The sequence below is a fragment of the Poecilia mexicana genome, unplaced genomic scaffold, assembly GCF_051168715.1.
Source record: "Poecilia mexicana isolate PSO_F unplaced genomic scaffold, ASM5116871v1 scaffold_7, whole genome shotgun sequence".
NCBI lineage: Eukaryota > Metazoa > Chordata > Actinopteri > Cyprinodontiformes > Poeciliidae > Poecilia > Poecilia mexicana.
The window spans coordinates 16,952,275-16,975,033 of record NW_028263376.1 but is presented as its reverse complement, the minus strand read 5'-3'; the positions used below and the strand labels follow the sequence as shown (position 1 = coordinate 16,975,033).

Here is a 22,759-nt window from a genome sequence, read left to right as displayed (position 1 = left end):
TCCTTTTTTCTCTTTAGCCCCAGTAAGATGCTTTTTAAGTCTCAGTTCAAGAGTGGCTCAAGAAAATTAGGGACACAATTGTGACTCAGGGTTTCTGTAGGTTTAACTAACTCAAATTTAAGACTTTTTAAGACAATTATTAATTAAATTAAACATCTACCACAGAAATGTACGAACTTCGTCCATCCAACTGGCGATAGAATTGCACTTACCCATAATAGACGCAAACTAGCTAGTTAGCTAGCTAGCTAGCAGTAGCCTCGACGTCTGGAGTGCGACTCAAGCTTTTGCCTGACAGAAAAGTCCGGCGGGAAAAAAAATTACATAGAATAAACGAGGTTAAGTTGTCCCGTCAAGACGAAATCCCAAACCTGGGAGCGATCAACTTAGTTTTAAAATTAATTTAAATTTAGATTAATTAATTTAAGACTTTTATAGACTGCACTGACACCATGGACTCATGTTCTGGGTATCGCAATCATAGACCTGAGATCACAATAATTTGAAGGCTGCACTGGTTATTGTGGATTGTGCGCCTTTTCTTTCCAGTAACTTCTTTGGACAGATCCCTCAAGCAACTAAATTATTTAGCAATGATGACCTTTTGTGACATTTGGGCATCAATGACTGTCTGCTGAACGAAAGTCAATTCAACAGCTTTTCCCATAATCCTGTTGACCAGAACACAGGGGCGCAACTACTACTTTCTGAGGTGTACGTAAACATGTTATCGGGGCACCCCCACACCTCGATGACATAAACTTGCACAACTCATATTTAACCAGTGGTGGGAAGTAGCGTTACTCGTTACATCCAAGTCGCGTTGCTCTTTTTTTCCGTTAAAATGTGAAGTTCAGGGTCTTAAGGTGGCGCCGTAAAATCCGAGCAATAACGTGACGTAGTGTCTGTTGTCACCCATCGCCTCCACCTTTACTTGCACGCGAAGCTCCAAGACATGTGCAGTGGTTTCCTCTGAGCGGGAGAAGATGTCTGTCTGATCATCAGTAATATAGTAATAGCGCTGCATAAATCATAAGATATGGCGGCATGTAAAATCAGTAGCGCTTCGCTTTCACAGACGATGGGGACTAAGTCCAACTTTTACCGTCACTTCAAAGGAAAGCCTAAAGAAAGGTAAGCTCTGTGGACGTGATGCTAGCAAAGCTAGCTGTACTGAAACACGTTGCATCTGTGATGAAAAAAAGTTGTCACTCATACCTTGAATTATTGTGTGGAGGTGTTGACTGAGGTGTCACATATATGGGACAACGCTGTGACCAAAGTCTGCATTAATATAACATTCAGCAACGATCCGATTCTTCTGGACGGATCTTTACTGATTAAATTTATTTCAGCTCTAAGTATTTAATATCTAGGTGTTTTATGGGAATGTGGAGCTTTCAGATCAATTTGAGAAGCAATTTTGAAGGTAAAACTTAATTTTTTTGTGTCACGTAGCTGGTCTTGACTTGGTCTTGGGTAGGTGGTCTTGACTACAACTCTGCTACGTGGCTCCTCGGTTCCATGTCCTCCCTCACCCACCTTTCCATCCCCTTTCTGATGGATTTCTTTAAAATTAAAAGCCACTAGTGGAAAAAAAAGTGAAGTTCATGCTATGTTAGGACAGGAGACAAGATGTTTTCATCCCTGAAATTATGATGCATAGAATCACATATCTAAGTCTAAACTATGTTACAGAGTAAACATAATAAAAACATGCTTTATTTGCGGCATTGTTCATTAAAATGGCACATTTCTAATGTACTAAAATTAAATGCAATCGGTTCACTGAATATTGTATTAGGGATTAGGTAATGCATTCAGCAAGTACTTTTACTTTTAATACTTAAGTATTTTTAAAAGCCAGTACTTTTTTTACTTTTACTTAAGTACAAATGTTAATGTGGTAGTTTTACTTTTACTTGAGAACATTTTTGTCTGTTTATTTGTACTTTTACTTAAGTACATTTTTTGAGTACTTTCTCCACTACTGTATTTAACGAAAGTATCAGTTATAATAAATATACATATATGTGAATAAATTGCTGCCTACAGGCCAATTAAAAACAATGAAACAAAAAACAGGGCAATATTTCATCATTTAACATGTAAGTGAGCCAAGGAGCCACTTCTGTTGGCCTGTGTCTAGAGCCGCCTACGGGCTGCATGTCTGAGGCATTTTGTTAGCAAGTTTTCTATCATTCTTATAGCTTCATAGGAAGCCTGATCCAAACTGGCAACCCACATTAATAAAATGGTGGAATAATATTGACCACAAAATACTGAATTTATAAAAGATATCAACATTTTTCCTACACAATCCTAACAAACGTTTTTAATGTTGAAAAAATAAGCGGTTTATTTTCGCTATATTTATTTATTTACTATTAATCTATTTGCATGATTTGTTCTTTAAATTGCCATTTATATTATTTTTCGGTCTCAGGAAATGATTGAGGGATGAAGAGACTCTGATATCTGGTTCTGTAGGTTCTGGCGGGTCTGCGCTGTTCTCCTGACCCGTTCTGTCTGATTTCAAACAACCCACTGTGCGCCACTGAATATCACTGACCCATTTTTTTAATGCCCCTATTAAACTTCACTGTAATTGTTTAGCCTGGAATGTGCGTCTTTGCACTCACGTCTGTACTTTTGCCAGAGGTTTTGCTTCTAAGGACGGTGGAGAACCGAGTTGATAGCAGCTCAACGGAGAAGTACGGAGTGAAAATAGTCTCAAAATATCCGTGTGCGTGTGTAAAAAGATATATATATATATATATATATATATATATATATATATATATATATATATATATATATATACTCTGCTCAAAAAAATAAAGGGAACACTCAAATAACACATCCTAGATCTGAATGAATTAAATATTTTCATTGAATACTTTGTTCTGTACAAAGTTGAATGTGCTGACAACAAAATCACACAAAAATCATCAATGGAAATCAAATTTATTAACCAATGGAAATCAAATTTATTAACCAATGGAGGCCTGGATTTGGAGCCACACACAAAATTAAAGTGAAATGTTCCCTTTAATTTTTTGATATATATATATATATATATATATATATATATATATATATATATATATATATATATATATATATATATATATATATATATATATATATATATATATATATATAAAACGATATGCAGATATATAGAGATATCTATATGTAGATTTATATATGTATAGAGAAAGACACACATGCACACATATGAGAGATATCTATATAGATAGATATGTATATACATATCTACAAATATATATTGATATCAATCTATATAGCTATCTCTCTCTTTATATTTATAGAGAGAAATACATGTATATATAGAGAGATAGATAGATATACAGATTGATATATATATATATATATATATATATATATATATATATATATATATATATATATATATATTTTTTTTTTTTTTTTTTTTATAGAGAGGGACAGACAGATATATACAGATAGATTTAGAGGAAGATAGATAGCTCTTTCTGTTCCATATTTAAATTTTCTTTCTCTAAATCTCCCTTTAATTAATAAATGTAGTTGTCTGATTTTCTGTTTTGAATTAGAAATATAAATCTTACAGTAGATGAACATGAGTACTGATGCTGTTGAACGTGGGGGAAGCCGGAGCGCCCGGAGTGAACCCACACCTGCACAGGGAGACATTTCCCCCGTGCAGTCCTGACTTTTTAATATTGAAATGTCCAATTAAAACAACAATAGCTCTTTTTCCAGTTCCCGCCAATCATCCAACCGACAGGTGGCCCCACCCCCTTTCTAATCTAATATCCTTGGTTCTATGCTGGAGGGACTTCATGTCTGTCTTTGAATTGGCGCCGATGTTTGGGAGTTAAAGCTTTTTTGAATTGCCTCCACAGAGAGATTTTTTTCCTGGGTCTCTCTTCTTGGTCACAGACGTTCTCCTCAGTTGACGCTTCAGCTGTTTGACTTTCTGGGTCCTGAGATGCTGGGATTATATCGTCTTTTGATGTAATCTCTGTCTGTGGAGGGGATGTTGTCTGTTCTTTCTTTGGGCCATTCTCTCCTTCTGTGGGAACTTCATGAACCTTGTTTTGATCAGTCTCGCTTGGTCTTACAGCGGTTTCCAGTTTGCCTTGCATTGCTGTCTTTCTCTGTTCAGATTCAGATTGACTCTTTTTCTCATCTTGCTGGTCCCCATCTAGCTGTATGTCAGGGACCGTTTCAATTCTCCGGATGTCAATTTTCATGATGGCTTCCTGATCGTCATGTATAACTCCTTCACCGTTTAATCCAAAAAGCTGTTCCTTATTGAAGCTTTCTAATTGGAAGGCAGCATCCAATGCTGCCTTTCTAATTTCTTCTGCAGAGATTTGTTGGGGGCTGGAGATAATTTTTTCTATCAAATTTACATAATTTTCGATGCCGGCTGTCTCATCCACAACTGTTTCTGGTACAGAAACTTCTTGTTCTTCATCACTTTCTCCAGAAATCTTGTCATTGTTCAGAGTATCTGATATTGTGGTCAGCTGATCCTGATGTTCATTCACTTGGTCCTCAGAGGGCTGGTTTTTCAGCGATGAAAAGAGCTCAGTTTGTGTTGCCACGGTCTTGTAAACTGGTTTTAGTTGACATGTGGTTTCCTGATTATCTATCTCGGTTTGCGTTGAACTGGATCGACGGACTGGTTTTAATTGTGAGCTGGTTTCCTGTACAGCTGTCTCCGTTTGTATTGAAGCACACTGGTAGATTGGTTTCTCCTTTGAATTGTCTTGTTCCTCAGTCTGAACCTGAACAGACACCATAGACCTCTTGCGCTGTCTTCTTTCTGCGAGAACTTCCCTTATCAGATCGTTCTGCTGTTTAACCTTGTCAAATAATTTATGGTTCAGTTTGACCACCTCATCAAGCCGTTTCATTAAATGTTCCTGTACTCTGATATATTCCAGTTCGCGTGCCTTAAATTTGGCTTCACACGAACATGTTGCTTGAGCTGTCTTTTCAGAAGAGTGGGGCAGTACTTCCCATTCAACAATCTTATCGGATGCAACTTCTTCCACTCTAGGCTGGTTGGACTCCATTGTCACCTTTGCTTGTTCCATCTTTTACGATAAATCAGTTCTCCAAAAGTCAGTAAAGATTTCACGATAAGTTTGATGTCAATCTCCAAAAGAAATGTGAACCAAACAAAGTTGAAAATCTTGCTGTGAACTGCTAAATGAATTCTCTAGAAAAACGTATCAACAACGGCTGCTAACAGGTTGTGATGAAGGTAGATGGATGTGAGGAGCTTATATAATCGCTGGTGATGTCATAATTCTGCCTTTGGAGTTACATTGTGATGTCACAGTTTCATTTCAGATTTTTTTATTAACAGCGGACTGCAGAAAGAGTAGGCGGGCTTTTAAACTGTCACTGGTTGCCATAGTTACCCACCATTACCTTGTTGTTGGAGAAGGACCTGGCTGCAGAATTTATAAGAAATGTATTTACAAATTTAAAAGAAAAAAAACGCGTCTCAGCCGTTCTTGAAGGGACGTGAGCCCTTCCTACCTGTATGGGAGGGGAGAGCGGCTGGCAGGAGGATTTTTAGGAACGACCCAAAATAACCAAATAACTCTGGACGATCATAAAACAGACTAAAATAATGTAATTATTTCTGTTTGAGCGTTGAAAACGTTTCATCTGGCCAGAGCTTTCCTCCACCTGCAGAGTAAATATTTAACTGGGTGCCTTTTAGGACTGAGGTTCCTTTATAGCAGAGAGACTCAGCTGACCACCAAGAAACCAGAGTGGGGTTAAGGTATGTGGGACAGTTATTAATAACGGCTCATGTGAGAGGTGGGCATTTGTACATTCTGCTTTCCATCATCACAGTGATGGAGATCTGAATAAAGTGTAAACAGAACCAGTCATTGGGGGATCAGATTTCAAGATGAATTACAGTGGGCATTACAGTTGCAAGATTTTAAAATTTACCCAAATTAACTGAATTTATTTGGAAATGAATTACAAGAAGAGAGTAAAAGTCATATCGCTCTTTGATGTATGTTGTCAGGACAAAACGTTCCGTCAATGAGCCATTTTTGCCCCCATCCAGCCAAATAAAACTCATTTAGAGCCACAAGTTCACAAGAACATTTCCAAAAAAGACCTACTGTAGGAAGATTGTTGTAATGTTTTAAAGAAAAACCATTTTATTTCTACTTTTAGGTTTTAAAATAAAGAAAAATAAAGCTTTTGCAAAATGAGAGCAGCTACATTTTTCTTCCAGGAAATAAATTCCAAACTAATGAGAAAATCAAACAAAATAAAGTATTAGTAGTTTTAATGTAATTTTGTTGTGGAATGTTAATACAATTATTCAAGAAAAACTGCTAAGTGATGGTTGTTAGATTTTTATTTAAAAGTATCAGTTTTTTTAGCCAGTTAAGAGCCATTATGGGCAGACAATCAATGGATGAAATGCTAAAAAAGAAACATTTTTGTAAACAAAATGGGAAAAAAAGCGGAATGCATTTGTATTCATCTTAATTCATTTAAAACCCCAGAATAAAACCAACTGCTTTCAGAGGCAAATTAGTAAATCAGTCGACTAAACTGCAAATTAAGAACGGATGAAATGGACTTTAATCATATTTTCACATTTTTGGGAACTAAAGTCATAAAAGTAATTCTATGCGAATAAGAAGTCTCAGAAGGCTAATTTATGTCCTCATATAAATTAGCCCAGGCTAAAAGAAACAAGATGATGGTGTGAAGAAGGACTTTATATAAAAACCAAGAAAATTACAGACGACCCTCTTTTTGACACCGTTATAAAAGTCTTCAGTCAGAGGCTTCTTCAGATTTGCTGTAATACTGACTGCTACAGGTCCTTCCAGCCATCAGAATCCACAACTCTTTGAAGAAAAATTTCCTGATTAAAATAATTTTTGAATTCAATTTAAATCAAAATTTAATTCAAACTAAACTGAGCTCTAGTATTTATATTTAGCCTAAATTGAGATGAACTTGAATTTATGTAGCTATTCATTAAATCTGAATGAGTTTGAGCTAAACAGCAGTTAGCATAAAGACTTATGCTATGCTGCTGTTATTGCAGTAAAGGTTGGCTTAATAAAGCACCATTAACTAGGAGTTAAATTTAAATGCCTATCATTTATTTCTTTGTAAAAACAATTTCTAAAAAACCATGCATCCATTTCTTTCAAAATCAAATTTATATGCTACTTTGTGTTGGTCTACAACATAAAATATTTCAATAAAACACATTGAAATTTTGCAGTTGTAACGTGTAAAAAATAAGAAGTTTAAGGGCCGCAAATTTTCATGTGAAAACCAAAGAAAGGACACAAAAATGTTAATAAAAACCTTTATTTTTCAGTTTTTGTTAGCTTTTTTAACGATCGCTTTTTAAGCTTATTGTTTTGCCCATTTTGACCCGTTTAGCTCAATCCCCTAAAACATCGCTCCAACGAAACCACCTGCAATCACTTTGCCCAGTTACGTACAACCTTAGCAACCCTCTACGATCAAAATAACCACATCAACAACCAGCCGACACCATGGAAGAACACAAGATAAAAAACACAAGACGACGTCTGATTAAGACTGATGGTACCGAATCAAACGCCTGTGTGAACTACCAGCTGAAAGTTTTTAGGGGGAAAAGAAAAATATATGCAGGAACAGAAACCTCACAAACATGGAGTGTTGACAAACCCAGAACTTAAGAGCAAGCTTGAAACTAAAAAAAGAAAAAGAAAGAAAGAAACCAGCACCAGCTACGCAAGAAACTGTATTTACAAGATAGCTGCAGTTTTTCTTTTTTTGTTCATTGTCAGAATGAGACGGTGGCCAGTGGGACCGGACGCCATTATTACATCATTGGTAAGCTGTGGAACTCATTGTGGTTATAACAAGCAGGTGATCGCATGGAGCTCATACATTCAAGCTATACATATATATACCTATGTACACAAAGTATAAATAAAACCACAAAATGAGAACGTGAAGATTACTTACTCTCTTTACATTTTCAACACAAAAGGTACACAATCAATCTGGATAAAAGGTTCTACGGCTACAAATTCGGGAGCCCAATCAAGCAAGTGCTCGTTTATTTGGAGGGGCCGATGTCAATGCGCCCTCCTGTGCGGATTACTTCACATATTAAAAGACAACTAGAAAATCTTCCTATCATCCCAAGCTTGCTCTTAAGGATTTATTACAGGCAACTACAACACCGTTTTTAGTCAAATTGTTTTTTTTTGTTTTGTTGTTGTACTGTTAACGTACATTCATCTTAAGACGCCTTCAGTCAAAACTCATTAAAAGCTGAAATATTAAAAAGGAAAAACGACGAGGTTTCTATGCAGACAGGCATTTTGATCATAGAGGTCACCGAGGTCATTTATTCAAATGAGGAAAAAAAATACAAGCAGGAGAAAACAGGGGCGATCAAAGATTTAAAGGGGCAGTATCTTTTAACTGATTCCTATACAATTAAACATCTTCAATAGATTACATTTTGGGTTACTGGTTAGGACCTTTTTCATTAATTTATTTTAAACTGGAGTGTTCATATGTGGGAGTGAAACACACCGATTACATGTAAAGGGAAAATAAGATTGCATAGAACAAAAACATTGCTATTTGATGTGGGGTTTTTTTTTAAAGACAAAAAAAATTTAAAGTTGAGAAAAGATTAACAAAATATCCAGGAAGTGTGGTTCACTCCCACAATTCCCTTTGAATGCCACTGCCTTGGACTCAGTGCTCAATGTGAACCATGCAGGCAGCGCTCAGGGGGAAATCTTACAGATGCTTGCAGACTTGCACTGGAAAAATAGTTTGAGCCCACTCAAGGTTACATATGTGCATGTCTGAAGTTTGTTGCTCTCAAGTTCCAAACATGCAGACATGATGGGAGGAAACTCGTCAGTGGTTAACTAAACGCAGTTAACACTACCGGTGTTACAATTTAAAAGGCCCTTCTTTAGCGAAATACCATTAAAAGCGTACTGTCTCTTTGAATCCCACTAAATCCCTGGGGTTGGAAATGACAAAAGGGGTCAACTGGTGTCTGCCTTTCGATGTTTTCGCCTGGTCTCATTCTTCCTGCCAACCCTCAGCTCCTCTGAGGCGTCGCTTCAGCCCGATTTGGTTCCGACCAGAGACATCAGTCCATCCGTGCTCATGGACTTGGGGCGCTCCAAGGGGAAGCCGAGGGCTCTGCTCCACACCAGCTGGGCGAGGACGCCGAGAGCGCGGGACACACCGAAGAGGACGGTGTAGTAGTTCATCTCCGTCATCCCGTAGTACTGCACACACACACAGAGAAATTAGACTGAATACAGCAAATATGGCCGCCATGGCTCACTGCAAAAAACACAAAATCTCATTTTTATCGTTTACTATCTTAGACAAAACTAACCCACAGTTAACTTTTTAGCAAGAAATAGAGGCTTGTTTTAAGTACATAATTACTTAATATTGATGAAGTTCTTGTTCCATTGGCAGATTATTTAACTTAGAACATGTTTCCCATGTTATAAGTTCATTTCTCTGCCAGTAGAGCAAGTTCTTTTTCATCAATATATTTTTTAAAGGTTTTATTGGCTCTAGTGGCATTTATTTGATAGTTAATTGACAGGAAAGTTGGTAATGACAGATGGGGAAAGGCAAGGGTCACCAGGCTGGGAATTGAACCTGCGACGGCCGCGTTGGGGACTAGGGCCTCCACACATGGGTTGTCCTTAACCCCTGCGCCACCACAGCACACCTCTTTTTCATCAATATTAAGGAATTACTTAAAACAAGCCTATGCATGTTGCTGAAAAGTTACTTTTGAGTTAGTTTGTCTCATTTCAAGTTTACTAAGATATTTGCACTAGAAACTAAACCAAAAATACTTAATAGAAATTTGTGTTTTTGCAGTGTTAGTTAATTGCAAAAAAGAAAAAAAAATCACAAACAATTGTCATGGACGGACTGGTCAACGTGAAAAATGTTCAGTATTATCTAACACTACTTATTGTAGAAATGTGAATCTTTCAGTGTGTAGTGATTTGATTCAGAAGTTATTTTACAGTCTAGAGATTCTGTTTAAAATATGTGATTGGAAAGAAGAAGAGTGCAAACAAAAAACACTTCAGACAGTTCTATAAGCTTCCATACTATAGCAAATTACATCAGTTTATAAATGACAAAATTTGTGCATAAAGCCCTAACCTAAATGATCAGTATTAAGTTAGCTTAGCTTTTTCTTAAATAAAAAAGTGCCAGAGTATTGAAATATGCTGTATAATAGCAAATACAAGCGGCAAAGACGTAGATTTTAAAAACATATTAAAATCGATTTAGAATTCCCAGAACTAGAAATTGCATGTTTTTTTTTTGTTTGCAACTCAGCTACGTGAAACTGGGCTGCAAATTACACTCCACACTGTTCAGATTTCATTTCCCTGCTTTACCCAGGTCTGTGTTGGTTTGTCACAGAAAACCTGTCATGATAACAAATTCAGCTGCATGATAAATTGTCCCAGAAGTTACTTCAATAGACGATAATATTGTTGTTTTGAGACCATCTTTGACTAATGTATTGGTAAAGACAAAAGAATGCAAGAACACTCTCAAAAAGCAACAAACATTAAATTGTAATGAACATTTAACACTGGAACTGGGAGGCATTAAACACACTGCGTTAAACACCAAAGATAAAACAAAATTGTCCTTCAAAAGGGAAAAAGGGAAAGTTGGAACCAAAACATCAACCTGAAATCTTTACCTTCCAGAAAGAAAAGAGAAAAACGATAAATCATGCCAATAGAAATTATTGAGCTTGTTTTAATTTCTCATGCAATTAGATGATTTATCGATCATTGTGACAGGCGTAGGTGTAACATGGCTGATGAAGTGAGAGGCGCTGTGGACAGCATCTTACCTGCAGAAGGACTCCACTGTGAGCGTCCACGTTGGGCCAGGGGTTCTTGGCTTTCCCCTGCTCCAGCAGCACATTGGGTACAATCTTGTAAAGCTGCGCAACCAGCTTGAACATGGGGTCATTGGGCAGATGCTTCAGGGCAAACTCGCGCTGGCAGGTGTAACGCGGGTCAGTCTTTCTTAGGACAGCATGACCGTAGCCTGGAACCACCTTGAAAAAGTAAAAAATGCGACGCGCCTCGTTACACAACCGAAGAGATCGCAATCTCCCTGCATGTCGATGCAAACGAAGTCGTGACTGGGTGGGAATGTTTGGGTTTGACTTTTACCCTGCCAGACTTGAGTGTGTTCCAGATATAATCCCTCATCCTCTCATCAGATACTTCTCCTCCGAGCTCCTTCTGCAGGGCCGTCAGCCACACCAGCACTTCCTGCAACAGAAAACAAGTTTTTACGTTTCCATCCATTTCACGAATATCATTACGTTATTAGTGCAACACAGTGAGGTGAGCACTTTAGTAAAATGCCAGGATTGGAGATGAAAATAAAATACAAATGAACTTCAGAAGTCAGTTTAAATTCACATCATTTATTACCGTCATTAATGTCTTGTGATAATATTGTACAGAAGAGAAACTAAAGTATAATAAAATTTTATGCCTTACTCTTTGAATGGGCTGAGAAAGTCATAAAAAATCTCCAAATATTTTCTCACTAAGTTTTAATGTACTTAGGAAATAGATATAATTGTTGTAATAACAAAAAAAATTTTGGTCTGATGTAACTTTAGATGGTGAGAAAAAAATGTGTCTTTTTATTACCTGTAAATGTGGTTTCAATTGTAAATAACACTTTCCAAATGTAAACTTTAAATGAAACGTTAGATTGCATTTTATTCCACAACTTTGTAGTTTGAATATCAAGCACTTTCCAAACCTTGAAATGAAAACATTTTTAAGCATTTCAAGCACTTGTACAAACCATGATAGCTGGAGAAACTTTGGCAATAAATTAATGAGGATATTATTTTAGTTAATGATTAATAATATGAAAACACTAGAAAGTTAATAAAATAAGTATAAAAATTAAAAACACTAAGGTCGGTAGTTTGAACCACGACATAAGAGTTTACTGTTGGTTAAAATGGAAATAAAAAGCTAAATTTCCTTCAGCAAGTAGCAAGAGAAGTCCATATAAATAAATCCTGAAATGTACAAAGTTACAACAAACACAAACTCACACAGTCTTTAAAATAAACTATTTAAAAAGCACTATGGGATTTGTCCCAATATATTGAGTACAAGTAAGCATTATTGCAATATTATTATTGGAATAAGGTATTAATTATAGCAGTTTTTCTGAGGCTCCATTCTCAATCTACTTATTCGTTAGGTTTATTAGGGCCGACTTGTTTCAGTAATAAGAAAAATGTCTTTACAAAAAACAAAAAACATTTTGTACTGTTAAAGAATTTGATTCCAAGCTAAAAAAAATGCCCAAAAAAATCATCTTTAATAATTATTAGTAACATCTTCATCATGCCTGTCCAGGGTTCCTGTCAGTGTATTATAAGCCTGGCGGGCCACCAGGCTTTCCTTTTGTCTGTGCCCCCACCAGGCTAAGCATTGCTTATTTATTTAAGTCTTTTTAAAATGTTTGCATTTTGTAAGATTTTATAGTTGGTATCCAGGTATTAATCTTTCAGTAACATAATTATCAAGTGAAATTTTCAAAATTTTCTGTCAACATTTTTTTTTTTAACTCAAAAACACGACAGGCTGATGGATGAATGAGTGCCGACGCTCCAATCACCAGGTTTAGCAGGTTTTCTGGGGGAAACCTCACTGCATGTTTATGAATTTGCTAACGGGGCAAACAGAGCAGGTTAAAAAGGCTACTTTAGATTAAGATGTACGAACCTGATTGGCCAGGCCGTGGAGCGGACCGGCCAGACCGTTCATAGCTGCGCTGAAGGACAGGTAGGGATCGGACAGGGCGCTCCCTACTAGGTGGCTGGTGTGGGCGCTGACGTTGCCTCCTTCATGATCACTGGTGGAAAAAAAGAGAAACAACATCATCAGGAGGAAACTACACCTCAAACATGTTTGCATTCAAAACCAATACAATATGATTAAAGCATCAACTGATGGATTTCCTCAGATGTAAACCGGACACCAATACAGAAAAAAGAAACTTCTTCCAAATAATTTGTAACTTGAGTAAACCGCATAACACTAACATTAGTTGTTTAATCTTTATTGTTGCATCAACCTTCCAGACGCCTCAAGTCCTCTGGTTCTGCTCTGCATCCCCAGAACCAGAACCAAACATGGAGAAGCAGCATTCAGCTTCTTTACACTGAAAATCTGGAGTAAACCTCCAGAAAACTGCCAAAAAACTGAGTTCCTTTAAATCAAGGCTAAAAACCCAGCTGATTAGAGTTAATTTTGAAACATTATAAATGAAACATTTTGATGCGATGGCACTTGACAAATTGTAATACCTCAATTGTTGACCGTGTTGTATGATTTTGTATTTTTATAATGTTGAACTGCCTTGTTGCTGAAATATGCTAGATAAATAAACTCAATTAATTAATTAATTGATTCCCAGTGAAGCAAATTTCACAAAACAGTCACTATATTACATTTCAATTTCATAAGTAGACATGTGCAGTATGACGAATAAAACAACTGTTACAACTCTGATAGCCAGAGAACGATAATGGTAAGAAATGGAAAGAAATAAGTAGAAAAATACACAAATTAGAAGAACATTATTCAACAATTATAGGTGTGTCTATTGTAAGAGTGGATTACAAGGTTGATTACTAAAAATAAAATTTTCTTAGTGTCACATAGTTTACCCATAAACTAAATTCTTCAGTCTTGTTATTGAGAAAATGTTACTTTTTCCATTTTATAGATGTTATATCCATCCAGTCGTCCAAGATTGGCTTGTCCTGTGAAAACCATTTTCTTATAATAATCTTTTTACTTGTTAATACAATAGTCACTAGATATTCATTTCTTCGATATTCTCACCAAAATACCTGAACTTGCTCTCTAAAGGAATGTTCTGCTTTAAAATCTCTCGTAGGGCTTTTCAGTAATATTTTATCATTGGGCAGTCGCAAAAAAACATTTTTTTCCCTCATGTGTGGGTTTCATTTTGCAAATCCAGCTGAATTTGAAGCTTTTGGGGGGAAAACGCTGCAGGTTAAATAAACGACCTGAAATGAAAGCGCTGAGCTTCTTTGCAAAGATAAGATCATGAGGGAAGTTAATGTTTCCTGAAGTTGCTTTTCCACAGAGCCTTTTCAAGTAACCAATATAGTTACCTTGGCTGGTTTTTTCCACATCAGGAAATGAGGCCAAATTAGACAAAGCAGGTATAAATCTATCCTAGAACACAGAGCTGAAGAGGAGGAAGTGTGTTTTTGGACTAAAGCCAGAACCAAAAGTTGAGTTTTGTGACTGAATGTTGTTAAACTGAAAGAGCCGTTTATTTGTTGCAGGTGTTCGTATTTTCCACAGCCTCAGGTGACTGCATGAGGGTGTGGTCACATGTCAGGTACCTGATGCTGGCGTCACCACAAGGTAGTTGGGTGAGTGTGTTATTGTGCCAACGCGCTACTTCCTTTGAATGACTCACTAGAGACAAAATGCAGAACAAAAACCAACTCAGCTGGCAGCTTAAATTCATACTTTAACTCTACTGACAGGAGTAATTTGTATTTTTGCTTTCAATCGACATTCTAACCATTTTCTGACTGGCAGCAGAGGGATAAACACCCCCCATCAAAGCCATTTCATCAAAGCCATTTTTAGGAATTACAAACAGAAACGTTGTGGTTTATAGCATATATGTTCCAAAATATAAAATACTCAACGCTGTCCAGGATTGTGGATCATCCTGGTGAACGTTGATCGACCGTAAACTAACAAACACTGTAATTCAAACTGTTCTGAACTGAATGAACTCTGGTTGAATGAGCCGGTTTCTTTTTAAAAGATCTACCAGATACATAGTCTGTATGTCATTGTTTTCAAACTAAATATAGTTTTACATCTATGTTTTAAAATTTTTAATGATACTGTTGTGTAGTAAAAGTGTACATCTGTAAGTAACTGCTGACAACTGCCAGGAAGCTCTCGTAAAAGAGATTTTTTCATCTCTAAAAGTTTTTATTCTGGTTAAATAAAGGTTGAAGAAGATCTAGAAATACATTTAATATTTCTAGAGACTACTGAAAATTATTAAAACATAAGATGCATAAAAAAGCAAGTAGCTTTAGAAGAAGAGAAGCTAACTAAGGTTAGCCTAACTCAGGTCCTCAGTCCTGATGTCCTGCTTATTAATTTTTGTCATATAAAGAAAAATGTTGAGTCAAATACCAGCAGTTAAAAAAAACAGTCACAGCAACCAACTTCAATATGCCACATTCAGAACTTGCACCATAAAAGCTACCATTGTTAGTTTTAAATCTAACAAAAAGAAACCAGGTTTATGATGCATGAAGACATTTAATTTCCCACCTGTGGATGGTGAGGTAGAGCCTCATTAGCTCGGTGAACTGGACGTCACTGTAGCCCAGCATGTTGGTGAAATTGTGGGACCAGTCCAGGTTGGAGTCGATGGCGCCGATGCTGCTGCCTTCACGGTAAAGGTTGCGGTAGATCTTAGCAGCGATGCATGGCAGCTTGGCAATCAAGTCCATGGAGTCTTCATAGACGAACTAAGAAAAGCAACGCAAACAGTTGAGTTTCTCTTCCCATTTAAACAAATAAAGTGAAAAAGACTGAACAGAAACTTTGTGAAAAATTAATCAAGATTAGTGGCACTTCACCAAAAGAGTCTGCTATGTTGCACTCAGTCCCAGAGTCACCGTTTATCAGGACATGAAGTGTTGAGCAGATTTACACTCACCTCCCAGTACTTGGACTTGTGCACTCCCTCAGAGTACGCCCGGGCAAAGCTGCTCTCGCTGTTCAGAGCCGTGATGGCGGCACTGAACTGCGACATGGGGTGCAGGTTTGTGGGGAAGTTATCCAACATGGTGACAACGTGAGAGGGGAGTGCTGCTCTCTTCGCCCACTCTTTGGACACCCAGTTTACCTACAGGGACAAAACAAAAGTAAAACACTCAAACTCAGGATCAAGCAGCTGAAAGCCAGCACTGCAATCAGATAAAAGTAGCGTCTTATCAATGGTATTGATACTGTTCAAAGAGGTTAGTTGAAGCAATAAAATCTCAGTGACTTCAGCTTCAGTTTTTGTACAGTAGGTCAAAGTGCAACGACAGAACGGCCATCTCTGGATCATTTTATGGAAATACTAGCAGTGCGCTGATTGTAATTTTCTGGCCAATTGCTGATCTTTAAAATGCCTGACCTGCCAGTTTTTTTGTCTGAAATGTCGCCATCTAGGAAGTCGCTGACTTGATGACAGGAGGGTGACTATTGTTAACTGGAAACATGCAGACATGACGAGGTACGCCGGTCTGTCAGTCAAACCTCTCATGAGGGAGCAGAAAAGGACAGCGGCTGATTTTTAGACCTTTGGATAAGGTCAGTGGACAGGATCGGCTTCACATGTAAGCATCGACCGATCACCAATCTCCCAAAATAAAGGAAATTGTGAGGAAAAACATGACTCATTTCCAACTGCTGATAATCTATCACACTAGAACCAATCAAAAGTGTTTCCAACTTTTGTAATGATTAACTCGATCCCCATTCGAGGCTCCAAAAATCAATCAAAAAGCTATTCCCAAATAATCAGAGTTGTCTTACAGAAAGGAAGTGCATTTAAATGCTTACAGTCATCTAAACTAAAGACGTTACTGCAAAAGTTAAATACGAGTCATACTTAATTTGTGTATTTAAAAAAAGCTTCACAAAGCCTTCCTGTTTATATTTGGTTCCTGTTTCCTATGGTTGGACGCACTCATTATGTGTCGCTTCTTATTTGAATTCCAGTCATTTACAATAAGGTGCTGTGTTATTATAGATGCACCAAATATATTTCTTTGAATAAACAACTTTGCTATCCTTGCTTGATCTTAAGGTGTCACTTGTACCTCTAAGAAATTGGACGCTGACTAGTTAGCATGCCAGATTCTCCTTGTTCAAATCAACAGCATCTTTTGTGTTCCTCACCTGCTCCTCCGTTGGGACTTGTCCCGTTACCAGCAGCCAAAAGAGGCCTTCAGGCAGCGGCTCCGCACCTCCTGGAGCTTTAGGCAGCAACTTCTGACACTCTGGAATGCTGTAGCCTCTGAAACGGATGCCCTGCACACCAACACACACAGAGGACACAATGAACTCAAAAAATAAATAAAAACAAATATTCTACAGGAAGTTTTCTTAAAGAGCATAAAAATGTTGGCATTAGGCCGGTCACAAGAAATTATTGAAATAAACCATTTTCAAGTAATATATTGAAGATTGTATAATAACACAAGTTCGCCCTCTCAAAGGCATTTTAAATGTCCAAAATAAAACACAATATCCAAATACAATAAATAAAAAAGGAAATGAAAAACACACAAATAAAATGAATTATGAAGTGTCTGTAAACAAAACTGACCTTCAAAAAAAAATTAATCAGAATGCAAATCGAGTTCATTTTAACTTATGTGATTAATTGACAGGCTTAGTTGAAATGAAAAGTTTTAAATGTAACACAGCAGATGCATGTCAATAAATTGTTTCTAAATTAATCTTGTGTAATACTGACATTTTCTTAAAAACTACATTTTTAGTTTCCGTTAACTGTTCGCCATAGTACTGAAAGGGAGGTAAATAAAATACATTTCTACATGTATAATAGGTCACTTTTTGTTTTTAATTACTGCAATAAACCAGCTTCTTGGACAACATTAACACTTATTGAGACGATTCCATATGGCTTCCAAATATCAATTTCAGGATTTTTTTTTTTTTTTTTTTTTACTTGACTTTTAACAACCAAAATAAAACACAAATGCTTTTTTCTGTTTGGACAGTTCATCTGGTATGGCCTGATCAATAGTTGTGCATTTGCAGGAACAATTGATCAACTAAAGACGTTTTAACATGTCAAACTGTCAAAACAAAAGGTTTTTGTTCAATAACAGCTGTTCACCTCTATGACCCTCATTTTCTGAAATGTTTTGTACTATAAAAAAAAACTTACCTCATCTGGATCCAACACAGATGTTTCATATACCAGCCCCTTCATCCCTCTCATCCCACCATAGACCTGTTAAATAATCATAATCACGGGGTTTTGAAAATCACCAGCATTAGGAGAAAAATAAAAACAGGCGAACTTGCTATAAAGAAATAAAACTAGACCACAAGACAATAAATTCCCCTGCAGTCCACCTGGAAACCGTCATCAAGCGTTATGGCAGTGCTGTAAACGTCTGAGTCTATACATGTTTGTTTGAGATCTGCAGAGATTTGGAGTGACTCAGCTGAAATCTGTTGGCAGGAATCAGTTCATACTGTGACCTCAGAGGCAGATGACCGCCCAGTGATACCTGACACAGTAAACCAGCCAGGACAGGACTAACTGGATTATGTACTGCAGCCATGGTATTATTAATCTCTGTCCTGGTCAAAAGCTGAGGCAGACCTTTCTAAATTAATATACAGAGTCAGATCTCCACCCCTCTCCTACTTTTAAAAGCAGAGAAGTCTTTACAGTTCCTTTACTATCTGCATCCATATTTACTTACTATAACATGTAAATGGCTGTTACTCACCATGTCAACAGTAATCTGACCTATGTTTGTTTTGCCATACTGTTGTTTAAAATTCTTAATCCTGGTCTGTTCTTTTGGGATGAGGTCTGCCAACACATCCTTCAGATTCTGGAGAGAGAAAAAAAGCTAAATTAATTTAACAAAACCCTTTATTTACTCTTATGTTAAACTAAAACACAAAAATAACAAAGATTAGTCTTCTCAACACTTTGGAGCAACAGAGGTTAGTAGTATCATGATATCATATTTTTAAAGTGTTTTATGTATTATAATAAAAACAAGTGACAAGTGAGGACAGTTAAAATATTCATACTTACTATGGTTGATGCAGTGGCATTCCTAGCCGCCACAAATAAGTACGTGGCATTCTGTGAATGAGACAAGCAGTAGAAAGACTGAATATAAATTTAAACTTTCCATCATCTGAAACCAAACATCTCCAAAGTAATAAAAACTTATGGAAACTAACTTTTTTTTGTTTGGCTTAAATGAAAAATAAAAAGTTAATTACAGCTCAGCAGAACTACAAATACATTCACAGAGTTTAGTTGAATATTTTACACAGGATAAATGAGATGCATAATCTAACTTGTGGTTAGATGGTTGCTAAAAAAGCAAGTAGTCAAATCAAATAGCTACTATGTACTTTATCGATCCTGGTTTCTATTTTTAACTCGGTTATTCTGGTGTAGCAGGGAGGTAAAACTTTCCAACATTCAGTTTGTCAAATTAGATGATTATAAGCAGCAGGAAACGACTAAAAACACATTGAACATTTCAACTCTGATAATCAGATTCATATTAAATAAATAAATACTTTTAGAAGTCAGTTAGTGCATTCCTATGCACATTTCTACAGTTATTTTCCTACCCTATAAGCTGTTTTTAATCCAGACTTGAATAATAAAATGCACTACATTTTTGCCTCTTTTGTAAATTGTTGTTTTTCCCCAGTTTTCTGCTGTTTTTCAAACTTTCAACTCAGTGTGAGATGTTACGACCGAATTTTGTTTGCCTCCTTTAATTTTCTGTTAACTTTCCTATATTTTTCTGTTTATCAACTTTCTTCTCGCGTTGTGTTTTTAGGATATTTATGCATAAATTGGGTTGATAGAAATTAACTAGTATTGTTTTTTTATTAATCATTTATTATCGAATGTGTGCATCTTGTACACTCTACGTTTTTGTGATTTTGATGCTGAAGAACTGACTTTTGTCAAATGTCAGATTACTTTATGTAAATAATATAAATAGTAATATTATTGTAAAAATAAAAATGTATACAATAATGAAAGGATATATTTAAAAACTACAACAAAACTCTGCAAGCGTAAGCTATGCAAGCGCTTACTAGACTCTCAAATGTAACAATAGATGAGGAAAAACTATGGCAAAGTGCTCTGCTTCTCCCACAAGAACCCAACTGAGCAGGGTCAAGCCAAGGGTCTGCGAAATAAAAGGGAGGTTTTTGCATCACTACACACTCTTTACACAGCTGAGAGAAAGATTGCGCAACATTTCTACTAAGTGTTATGTATATGGAGCCGCTTAACTCAGAAGTGGAGAAACTACATTTCACAGAAAGGTTAATGGAGTCAGCATCCAAAAGGTTGTGTTTATAAGAAAACAAAAAAAAAAAAAAAACATTCCTAGCATTTAGCATTTTCTGTGGTTTACCAACAAAACAATCTGGTTTAGAAATGAAACGATGTCGATATTTAGATGCTGGTTAATTAGTGATGCACCAATCAATTGGAATGAGATCAAAATAGGCCAACTTTCCCCTGATCAGCATGTTAGATACTGAAAAATATATATATTTCTTCCATTCGATGTACTTTTGTGAGTTTAATAACAAAAGGCTGAGGAGAGATAATTTGATACACAAAGATAACCTTGTAAACTTTTGACTCTAAACTACATCTGCATATCTATAGCAATTTTTAAAAACGTATTAAACCTTTGAAATTTGCTTTCTGCCTTCTAAAACACTTTCCTCCTGCCCTCTACCCCAAATACACTTTTAATAGAGAGATTCATGTTTTTTTGTCATTCTAGACTAAAAGTGTCTCACATAAGGTTTTTTTTATGTCATAGCTTGGACTCATAAGATGTTATCTAACTGCAGAAAAAAGGCCAACTCATATTTTTTATCAGCTGAGATAACAGGTGATAAGCGAAGAAGTTAAATGTGCCAGAGGTCAGCTTCATCTGTAAGGACACCAGACCCAGCAAGGTGGGAAATTACTTAGTCACCAGTTATATTCTGAAAGGAGAGCCGTCTGTAAAGATACTGTAAATATTTCAGTAGGAAGTGACGCATAGAAATACAGGTAATTTTTGCCTTGGAAGGTCTGTAGAGTAGGACACAGCCGGTTGCAGTCACTGAAAGGTTTAAATTAGGGGTACTTGATCACAAACTGGCAGCAGTATAGCTGCCTTTCCAGAACTTCATCTGTTAAAATAATAAGATACTCGATTAACTATTAAGCATGTCTCCATTCTCAAATTGCGAGTCAGATAAGGGTGTATTCCTACCACGTTTACTTTGAATGACTGTGAGCACACAAGGAAGAACACATGTTTCTGCAGCACTGCTTAATAGATTCGTGTACGGTATGCTGCAAACCTTATCCTGGCACGGCATTAGACACAGCTGAAGTATTAATCTTAATGTGAAGGTCAACAGGGAAGAGGGATAATCACCAAGTTAAAAATCAGTCTAAAGGTAAATACATGGTAATGTAAACAATTAAAAGATCTAAGAGAAATAAACTGACTCTTAGAGGGCTTAGAGGCATGAAGGTCTGAGGAAACATGTCCAGGGTGAGACTTTAGCAGGCCAGCTTTACAAGAAAACCTCCCTCAAGCTAATATTTGCTGACAAGACGCGAGTTCCTATTACACAACCAAATTATGGAACAAGGGGAAAGGAAAACTACTGTTAAAATATTTGACAATGTTTGCGCAACAACCCCATAGAAAGTTCCCCAAAGTGTAGTACACACTGTGCCTGATAGTGCTGTGCTAGCTAACACCAGCTAGCCAGCTACTAGCATTGTTAGCAGCCTAACCGAAAGTTAGCTCGAAGATAACGTCAGCCGTTTGGACAAAAATACTACACGCCGTGTTTCTTATCGTCTTACCTTTGAATTGAGAAGTTTAGGCGCTAGCCTGCTGATAGTCAGGAAGGACATTGTGTCTATATCAAAGTGTTGTTACTACTTCCTTTTTTTCTAACAAATGGAGCCACTGCCAGTGCACCACGGACCAGGTTGAAGGTGCCCCTCCAGAAACTAGAAGGTTGAAGAAGGATTCAGGCCTGTTACTCCCCGCTGTATTGATTGGATGATGCGCTGGATTGGTGGAATGACGTAGTTGGGTGTGATTGGTCAAAGTAGAGATAAGATAAATGTGATTGGATTGGGTCATCCTTGGGTTTGTGACGACAGGTTTAAACCATGGTCTGTCCATTTTCCCACTTATGACTCTGGACAGAGACGGCAAAGACCTTTGGCTAACTTATCGTAGATCTCTATGAACAGGCTTTGAATTAAAATGTTGAATTATTTAATTTATTTCAGACATTCCACCAAGAGAAAAAAAAACACAAACAAAACAAAGGTAGTACTTACATATTCGGAATATGGTATTCCTAAGTGTAAATGCAGTTCTCGTTTACATACCATGCACAATTCACCAAAGTACACAATTTATTTGGTGACTAAGGCTGAAATTAGTTGAGCTTATATAATCATACCCCTTTTCCATCTTTTTCACCATACAGATCCAACAAATGAGTTTATGACTGGATGTAAATATGTAGTAAAATATCTACAATTTGAAAATGTATTTTTCTAAATTGGTCAGGGCATGACATACAGGTGTATCCAAATACATTAGAATTTAATCAATACATTACTTCACTTCTTTGGTTATTTTTAAAAAACTGCAACATAGTAAAGAACAACTTTCAACAGTTTTGTATGTTTATATTTATATAAGTTTGCATTTCTGTTAATTGTATAATTATGACTGTAAATTATA

The 22,759-nt window shown here is 36.6% G+C and overlaps 1 protein-coding gene across 1 annotated transcript; it reads right to left on the bottom strand.

Annotated features, from left to right (window-relative positions):
• Positions 1-7,373: 7,373 nt before the first annotated feature.
• On the bottom strand, positions 7,374-22,027 carry cs (citrate synthase). Its single transcript, XM_014985731.2, has 11 exons — positions 21,859-22,027; positions 19,030-19,080; positions 18,713-18,820; positions 18,139-18,204; positions 17,121-17,252; positions 15,889-16,077; positions 15,498-15,697; positions 12,879-13,008; positions 11,289-11,390; positions 10,961-11,170; positions 7,374-9,338 (listed from the first exon to the last, which is right to left on the bottom strand). Exons 1-11 carry the CDS (start codon positions 21,907-21,909, stop codon positions 9,168-9,170), a joined length of 1,410 nt encoding a protein of 469 aa, XP_014841217.2. The 5' UTR covers positions 21,910-22,027; the 3' UTR covers positions 7,374-9,167.
• Between the last annotated feature and the right edge of the window lie 732 nt (positions 22,028-22,759).

Excerpts from the sequence above, each read along its gene's own strand:
- cs (XM_014985731.2), bottom strand. The coding sequence starts at position 21,909 with ATGTCCTTCCTGACTATCAGCAGGCTAGCGCCTAAACTTCTCAATTCA. Across the intron at positions 17,253-18,138 it reads CTGTGTTGGATCCAGATGAG|GGCATCCGTTTCAGAGGCTA; the intron begins GTAAGTTTTTTT and ends GTTGGTGTGCAG. Across the intron at positions 15,698-15,888 it reads ACAAGTCCAAGTACTGGGAG|TTCGTCTATGAAGACTCCAT; the intron begins GTGAGTGTAAAT and ends TGCTTTTCTTAG.